This window comes from Zootermopsis nevadensis, unplaced genomic scaffold (assembly GCF_977971745.1).
Source record: "Zootermopsis nevadensis isolate Lab colony 2312 unplaced genomic scaffold, Znev_1.0 Znev_ptg000002l, whole genome shotgun sequence".
NCBI classification, from domain to species: domain Eukaryota; kingdom Metazoa; phylum Arthropoda; class Insecta; order Blattodea; family Termopsidae; genus Zootermopsis; species Zootermopsis nevadensis.
In genome coordinates, this window is record NW_028259134.1 from 21,066,666 (window position 1) to 21,076,330 (window position 9,665).

Sequence of the window (9,665 nt, forward strand, 5' to 3'; positions counted from 1 at the left end):
TTTAGTTCCAATTGTTTTGAATATACATACTACAAACTATAACTTTCTGAAATGAAGTAAGAATGACCAAAATCCCTTATAATAATCTCTCTCAAATATCTTCCGCATTAACACTGACTGGTTTTCCCTGTCAGTGGTATCTTTGATTTGCTATGTATGCATCTTCAAGGAAAGTGACATATTGGTCGATACTTTACTGAGATATGTATGAATGGATTCTATTAAAAATAGCTTTGTGACTGAGGAAATTATGGAGCTTACAATTTAATGACTACTTTCAGAGGTCTCATTACTATGCAATGCAGTAACTTAAGATGGGTCAATAAACATGAAAGAACAAAAATGTAAAAAATGAGTAATTCATATTTTTCTTCCATATATCAACTTTGAGTTGGTAAAATAAAAATGTCACACACCTCATATATTAACAGCATTGCACAACCACACCATCTTCATATTTTATCTTCTTTACTTGAGTACCACACACATTCCAGTTTGTGGAGGTAGGCTAAATAGCAGCAACAGCAGTTGAAAGGGTTATAACCTTTAGCACATATACTTACAAATGACACACTTTTGAGAGAATTGTAAGAACAGCCGGATATTAAAGAACTGTAATACTGCAGATAAATTGGTTTTTAAAAAAATATATTAAATTTTAATTTTCAAACTGTTATAAAGTGGAATTCAAGCAAATCAAAGACTGTTCCCTTAACAGATCCCTGAAGAAAAAAATCAACACTTTTTCATTCAATAACTTACCGAGTTCATTTTAATTTTAAATTATTCCCTGTTCGAGTCAGTAAGCACTGCAAAACACACATTGGCACGAAGACTAACCAAGAATTTACCAGCCCCATTTCATCCACATACCAAATTCACAACTCACTGAAAGCTCTTCAGGAATTTAAATGCACTTGCATCTCCTTTCTATGCACTATTTTAAATTCTCAGAACATGCAATATAACCCAGCTTGCTACTGCGTCCAATCTGGTTCCTTTGGGGAAAAATGTAATTAAAAATAGTCTCTATAATCCACAGTTCAAGTCAAAGACTCAATTTCTCCATAAAATTTTACCAAATAATTAAATTCTCCTTGCATACAGCGACAACACAGAGATGTGTATACAAATGCTTCATACTCACAGACCTGATGCCTTTAATCAACACATATTCCATGTAAAACATGAATTCATTTCGATGTTTGGATACCAACATTTTGAGTGAAAATGCTGAAAAAAAGCTACAAGATCATGGGTACTAATATTGAATCCACAACTGCAATGCGTATGTGATGTTTAAAACAGCAATGTACTCATGCCGCCCATTTCACTCTGTTCTTTAACAAAAATTTCAAAGTACTGATAAATAATTGTAACTGCAAGGAGAATTCCAGTGCCTGACCCAATGGCACCCAGGAAATCGGCCAGGACGGAAAGCGCCCCAATACAGAGACCGCCAAAGGCCGCTGCAGTTGGGATGTAACGATTCAGCTCTCGGATCATGGAGTTATCACGGTGACCTCTCATTACCATCTGTTGCTCCTTAAGCTGTTTGGCAACCTGCAAAACATATCAACATATGCAACAAAAGGACGCTCTGAGCACAATGTGCAAGGCAGTGAAATGAAACAAGCTAAATTGCAGTTACCTTACAGAAATATTAAGTATAAGTCTTAATAGTCTTCTGAGTAAGTTTACATGAATTCCATTTGAATCTTGGAGAGAAAACACTGCAGACGCACAAACTTTCACACAGACCACAACCACTGCCTTTTAAATTATTTCTGACTCAGTACAGTGGGCCTTTGATATAAATCGTTAACCGGTTCCTTGAAAGTGCGACAGAGAACAAAACACCAAATAAATGCTAAACTAAATTATAAATAAGGAGTTGGGCTGGAAAGGGAAGAAATTGTGGCTGTTATTAAAATAAAATGTTTCAACTGAGATTGAGGCACATGAGGCTGGGGTACCATCAGTGCCTCACCCATTTCAGATGAATTTTTTCTTCTTCCAACAACGGCCATCCTGCTAAAGACACACAGGAAGGTGCTTTATGGAAGATTCAAGAACCAAAGTTGCTAGAACGTCAATGAGAACTGAATTTAATTCCCCACGGTCTGGAAAACTTTAAACCACATGCATCTCACACTTCAGCAGTTACATTAGATTGTGTTCTGGGCTGTTGTACTATGTCTTCTCATTGCACAGACATTTCTGAAGAACATGTTGCTTTCACCCACAACCCTGACACCGTAGATAGCACGTTCCTCCTAAATGGTAATACACAAGCACTGCCTTCTATACCTAAAATTCTCCTTAGCTACCACGGCAAAAACAATTCTTGCTTACATCCTTTGCAGAAGATCCTGACACATCTATCCATGTCTTGGAGAAGAACGCACAAGAACCAAGCATGAAAAATATGTATAACACGGCATGGACTGGGTCTTCAAGAATGTGGCCAATGTTTTCAGGTGGTGATAAATAGTAACATAATCCACCGACTGGATATGCTCGTGCAGGGCCGCCGCCTCCAACATCTGCCCACACTCCAAGCAGGTTGACAAAGAAGTTACCGGTAAATTTCACTGCCAACATCTATCAAACAGGAGAAAGACATTTTACCATGAATAACCATACACAACTTAACCCTTAAACTGTTCATTATTTTCCACTACTTTGCTAAACTGGGGGATACTGGGAACGACCTGTATTTCAAGTGCCTGAGCACTGCGGGTCCCAACTTTTCCATTGGTTTTTGATCTATAGACATTTTGGTAGGACTCCTTAGATGAGGGATCGGCCCGTCGCTAGGCCTCTACCTGTACACAAGACAGCACAACACAGTAAAACGCAGACAAACATCCATGGCTTGAGTGGGATTTGAACCCATGGTCCAACGACCAAGCGGCACAAGGCCCACGCCTCAGACCGCGCGGCCACTGTGGACCCCACTTTGCTAAAAGAATGTAATTTTAAATTAAAGATCTTAATTTATTATGAGGCTCAGGTATACATATGAATAAAAATTACCAACACACCAAAATCAATTATTATATTAGCAGCCGTTTACAATATTAAAACCACTTAAAACCAATAAACATCACATTCAAAAGATGTAAATTGCAATGGTGTAGCAGTACTGTGATAACGACGACAGCTTTATATTGTTCAAACTTGATAATGCTGTCCAACAAAATATCTTTATAGCTCATGTAGTAGAATGAAATGTAGCAACAGAAGCAAATGACTACTCTTTGAAGTCAAGCTAAATGTGACAGTATATAGAAATGCACATATTCGACAAAAGCCAAATGTTGTAGAAGAGGGGCTAAGTTTAAAACCTACAAATACAATTAACATCTCCATTTAATGAACTTCATTACAACAAACATCAGTAGATTTTAACGATCTGATACTTCACAATATTTCATTTCTCTACAATAGAGGTAACAGTTTTATTTCTGACATACCAGCATATTTTGGGTACGTCACATACTTCACCATCGTTTCAAGTTTAAAACTTTACTGTCTCATACAAGAACCAAGAATGCAACAAGATGCATCACACTTACTGTATCTCTCTCTGAAATAAAAAGTTTACTGTCTGAGATCATGGCCAAAGTCAAACTCTTGTTTCAACCAAGTTTGAGGCACACGCGATAGACAAACATCTGCCTCACCCACTTTAGCTGATTTCATCTCCTTCTAAGCAACGACCTCATTGCATAATGCATACAACAAGGTGCTTTATAGAAGGTATCTACTGATATTCCATGCAAGTCCGTCAGCACACAATTTAGTTCAGTGCAGTCCAGTAGAGGATTTTGTTTAAATGAAAAATTGTCTTACCTGAGAAATCACATACAAGTTGGACACAAGTGCAGACTGAAGAATGATTGGAATGTTGGACGTGTAAAATAACTTGATAGGGTAGCTACTATACTGGCCCCGGTAGCGTGCAGACTTGATTGGCAGATCCACTCGGAAGCCCTAAGAAAATAAATTCTACTCAGTTCTCGATAATCATTCTGCAGTGTCTACATATTAAACCATGTTCTACTTCTTCCGAAGTTTTGACTTCATTACATATTTTCACTTCACAAATTGAACACATACAGCTCAGGATAAAACGTTCCTAATGTAGGGAATGTTTCTCACTCCACTCAACCACGACAATGTTTATTTATATAAATCACAATAAATACATGCCATGGAATGTAGCAGAATGTATTAAAGGTATGATAGGTTAACATGAAAAAAAAATTAAGCCACACTTTATTCAGGCCTGTTTTATTCCAATGATGCAACTGGACCAGAGTCGGTATTCACAGACTTCCAAGAACATTGACACCTAGCAATATTCTCTAATTCTTAAACACATTTCAATCTTTCTGGACTGAAATATGCAAACCTCTGCATCAACAAAACATTTATGCCAAAATGAAAATAACATCTAATTAGCAGCTCCATCAACAGTTGCTGCCTTGAGCCTGGAATTTTGGAGTCACTGGAGAAACACTCTTTGATGTTATAAACAGTGTAACCGCATATACTAAGAATTTATTTTCCTTTCCTTTCCTAAAGTAAAAACGTGCACACACACAAATAATCAATCACAAAAAATTGCAGAAAAAGCATGTAAACTACCTCAATAAATAAGTAGATTGGAGGATAATATTAGCATGGGTCTTACCTAAATTATGTATGAACTGGAATTACCCGATTCAGAATAGGGTCCTGTAGTGGGATCTTGCGAAGAGCGACCAGCTTTCAGGTGCCACAAAATGGAATTTCTTGGCCAATCGAGTAATTACATTTCTCAAACGCACTATTCTATGGTTGGGATTAGTTAACAGTTATACATTTTACATATATGACTTACTTGGAAGTATATGACAATGGCAAACACAAGAATTGTAGCCAGCAAATTCATTAGGTTTGGCAGATTCTGTCTGTAGAATGCTTCACGAAGTGCTCTGACTTTGTCTTGCCTGGTTGCCAACAGATGGAACAATGCAATTACAGCACCTTCAAATTCTGTTCCACGGCCTGAAAGTTAAAAGAGGGGGGCAAAGTAAAAAGCTGTCCCACTATATACCATGTAGCTGCTTGGGAGAGGACGTATAGCTCCTAATCATTCCTCATCAGCACTAGACAGGTGAATGGTCAGCGTCGCAACCCAGCCATGCTTTACCCCCAGGGAAGTACCCGACACAAATCAGACAGGAGGCTGGTTGGGCCCCAGGGCTAGTCTGGATGTGGAGAATGGAGGAAAGATCTTCTAGCGCCAGGAATCGAACCCCAGTTGTTCAGTTCATAGTAGGTCACTGTACTGCAAATGTTTCATGGCCAAAGAACTATCATTCAATCACCGGTAAAAAACCAAAAATCCAGCCCACAGGTTTCTTCTTCTAACTCTGGATTCCTGTCTTCAACTCAGAGAGTCAAGAAAGGGACCAGAAAAATCAAGGGTCACACAAAGAAAGTGAAATATTGTTTTTAATTTATAACTACTTGTAGAAACGTGCTATTTTGCAGTATAATATATGCACACAATGGACATTAACAACAAATGGGCATTTATGCAATTAAGTATCATGTGAAATATGAGAACTAAATAGAAATTTATCAATTTAACTGGAAAAAGTAAAAAAGAAACATGTGACAATTTGTTCTATCAAGAACACAGGCCCAAGTTCATCTCATCAATGGAACACTGCACATTCATCAACTTTCTATTTAAAAAAACTCCATATTCCCCCTCCCCCCACATGCACGAACTTTACTTGTGCAAAGCGTAACAGATGCAACTGGGGCTGAAACAGATTATTTCCTAAAATGAATTTGCCACAAGCACACAAATCACTATTATGCTCAGTGAAAAGCATACGATCAAAAATACAAAATACTTTGTTCAGGTGCCGCAAAGTTCTGTCTGTATAAGCACCGACTTCAAATGTCGATAAACAAGGCATAACATTTCTTATTCAACCATAATATAATTTCGTTTATCAATAAAATAATACTCTGATTATAAATCACACCCTAGTTTTAGGAGATGCAAATCTGGAAAATACATTCTTATATTCACGTATATATGGTATATACAAAGTTATCATTAGAGTGCAAAACCCAAATGTTATACTCACCAGTGTTCACAGTGGCAGGACTAAATGCCTTCCACACGATGGTCTCACAGATGTTGGTAGCAATGAAGAGAGAGATGCCTGACCCAAGACCATATCCCTTCTGAAGCAGTTCATCCAACAGCAAGACAATGAGACCAGCCACAAACAGCTGGATGATGATCAGTAAACATACACCCGCACCAATCTCTGCTGGATCTCCATACATTCCAGTCATCACATAAACAATTGCTTGTCCAACAGTAATCACCATTCCAAACACTGAAACAGGTTAGCAGTGGCTAACAATTTTAACACATTTTAATTATGAACTGTATATAATGCATGCACCAGACCAATTACCAACTGGAGCACATTTCCAAAACGCATTCTCTTCGATTAGTTGCCATCTCACACGTATCGTGTTACCAACCCACAAGAACACGAAGTCTAAATTCTCCACTTTTACTCAGTAACTTCCCAAACTGCAGCTGAATCTGTTGTATAAAGTGAAATTCTTACACAAATTCACATCATAAGGGTCCAATAAGCATATTACTATTTTCAGCATCATATTAGGCAGTTAGTCCTTACATTTCTGTGCTCCATTAAAAAGTGCTCTATCCTTAGGAGTGTCACCAACTTCAATAATCTTAGCTCCGGCAAGCAGCTGCATGATAAGACCTGATGTGACAATTGGTGAAATACCCAACTCCATCAAGGTTCCCCTGTTGGATGCCAAAATTACACGTATCCAATAGAAAGGATCTGCCGAGTCTGAACTCATGATACCAAACAATGGAATCTGTAACAATCATATATGAACATTACTTTAGACTCTTTCACATTAAAACCCACAAAAAATGTCAAAGATTTTTAAAAATGTTTCTTTTACGAAGTTATATATTTTATACATTATCCATTGTCTGTAACTTGTATATGGCATTCTCAAGCAAGAATGAAGTTCCCTCCCATCTTTAAACACATAACAATAATGTACTTACTTGACAACACACAAGAAAAATGAAGAGAGTGATGGCAGTCCATAGTACCTTCTCTCGAAACTGGATCTGTAAAACACATGCAACACTTGAATATGCCATATGGTATATATAAAAAATGTTATATTGCTTTCATACAAATTGAAATGAATTTTTAATTTTAATATAAATACTTTCAATGCAATAATACGCATCATTTAATGAAATATAAAAAATGTATACCTTCCTTTCAGGCTTTGCTATTTCTGGCAATATGCTACAGAAAGGTTTTATGACTTCCAGGAATTTAACTGAAAATGAAAAAAAATGCATTAATGGCATCATGGTCAATATTCCTTATCATGTTTCATTTACTTTACAGTTCATCAGTGCTGAATTAACGTTTTATTTGCTTTACTGTTCCTAAGTCCTTAACATCGTGAAACACACCGTTAGTTGATGGTCATATCTATGTTCATCCTTTTGAAGACAAAAATATAGCATCAAATTTAATTTTGTGTCTAAGTCTGTTCAAACAAAATGGAAAGTTACTCTCAAAAATAGATGGATCTGAAACAAAGCCGTCCCACAGCACCTTACGATGTAATGGCCATACCAAACGTTCAACATATGTACAGTTACACAGTGGACCGACTTCCATTTCAAACATAATTCAATTATATTCATATAAATATAATTCTATTCACAACACCACTTACTTCCCATTGTAAATTAATTTTTTTTTAACACTTTAGTGATCAGTCTGCGTTTACTAACACGTCCAACCTTACACAAACTGACCAACTTTCGTTCTTCGACGCCAACACATATACTCAAACTATTTTACACGTCTACAGAGGCCTGATCACGTGACTGGTGATGTTGGCCCACATTTATTGACCCATCACAAAAGAGTGCTCTGCTAACATCCGTATCCGGTTCCAACTATTTCTCATCTGTGACTCCAATGGTGGTCAAATCAGAGATGTTTATATTAAGAGCAGGGAATGGAGTGGGTGAAGTTAAAATGGATACAAAAATATTAGTTATAAGTTGGGGCAACAAACAATACTACCTTACCTCCTCATTTGTAAATAATATATATATAAAAACAACAGTAAAGAAAGCTGAAGTACTCCAATGGGAGTACATATATTTTACAAATGAATTCATTGATATTTTGCATTCCTTTGACCCAGATGTTCCTTTATTGTTTCTACGTTAATCAGATTGGACTTATCACAATGCAGAGTCGGAAACTATTTTTCCTTGTATTTCATTGGAAGTTCCATATAAAAATACATTTCAAATAATGACTGTGTATCTCAGTGATGGATGTTCACAGTAAAATCTGTAGCCATGATACAATGGTGTTTATTACTTTAACATATATAACTAACTGAACAAGTAATATTGGACAAATCCTCTATTCCCCCACATAATCACCAAAGTAAAAATGAGGCAAGTGTCTTAAGTAATATATATATTACCCATCTGATTTCCAAGGAAGAAGTTGACAGTGGAATCACGGTTCCGGAGAATCCAACGTAAATACGTCCCTGTAATGTAATAATTCTTATATAAGATAAGTATTTGTGATATTCTAAAACGTTACACATCTTCGTTACACTTTTTTGCCGAATGACCCTTCTGTATAGACATATTTACGTCAAAAATTGACAGTGGAACCGAGGTTCCGGAGAATCTGACGTAAATACATCTCTGTATTTAAATTATATTTAAGCAATAAATACATTGAAAGGAAGGTAGCTGAATGTAATGTAAGGAAATGTAATGAAATGTAATGTCAAAATTATCTAGTCTACGACGCACTTCTTCTACAAGCGATTCACAGCTCAGCTCTTTCCGCAATAACGAAAGCGGATTGTTGACGGCAGTAATGTAACACAACAATGCCGAGTAAACAGGTGACGTTTCCTATAACATAACAATGCACGCAAGCTGACCATTGTTGTTGGTCCATATTTACACATTGTTAATATGGATATTACACGTTAGGTAACAATAATGCCGAGTAAACACGACGTTCCCTAGGTAACCATTGTTGTCGATTTGTTGATACGGATCTTACACATTTTCATTCCACGTTTTCGTTACACTTTTTGCCGAATGACCCTTCTGTATAGACGTATTTATGTCAAAAAATTGGGGTTCAGTGTCTTCACCCACTGGCATACCTCTTTTACCTCATCACATCACAAGAACTTCCTTCCTGTGCTTCTCCAGTGGTCTGATGTTGCTAGGTATAAGGTCTTAGCTAGACAGTAGAGGGCAAGCATTCCCAGCAAATCCGTGTTGTCACGGAGAAGAATCACCTTCTCTGCTAACAAACATGGGCAGTCCTCCAGATGGCATCCTATAGGAACTGCAGAGTTGTGCTGTATCATACATTCACTATTTTCCTGTAGTTGAGGAACACAAAGAAGAGAATGAGCTCTTAATTCACATGATTAGTGTCTGTAGTTCATGTCTCCCATGATGACACTTGGGGAATGTGAACTCTTAAAGAATATGAGAAAATAAGTAATAT

At 37.0% G+C, this 9,665-nt stretch overlaps 1 protein-coding gene across 2 annotated transcripts; it reads right to left on the bottom strand.

The window, feature by feature from the left end:
- Positions 1-345: 345 nt before the first annotated feature.
- Sec61alpha (SEC61 translocon subunit alpha) lies at positions 346-8,662 on the bottom strand. 2 transcript variants are annotated; one of them, XM_022077846.2, is made up of 9 exons: positions 8,605-8,662; positions 7,358-7,425; positions 7,139-7,204; positions 6,729-6,939; positions 6,159-6,416; positions 4,892-5,058; positions 3,859-3,999; positions 2,356-2,604; positions 346-1,563 (listed from the first exon to the last, which is right to left on the bottom strand). In XM_022077846.2, exons 1-9 carry the CDS (start codon positions 8,606-8,608, stop codon positions 1,300-1,302), a joined length of 1,428 nt encoding a protein of 475 aa, XP_021933538.1. In that variant the 5' UTR covers positions 8,609-8,662; the 3' UTR covers positions 346-1,299. The 2 variants fall into 2 exon arrangements, with proteins under 2 accessions (XP_021933538.1, XP_021933537.1); XM_022077845.2 differs by lacking the exon at positions 8,605-8,662 and adding an exon at positions 7,834-7,992.
- Positions 8,663-9,665: the final 1,003 nt, after the last annotated feature.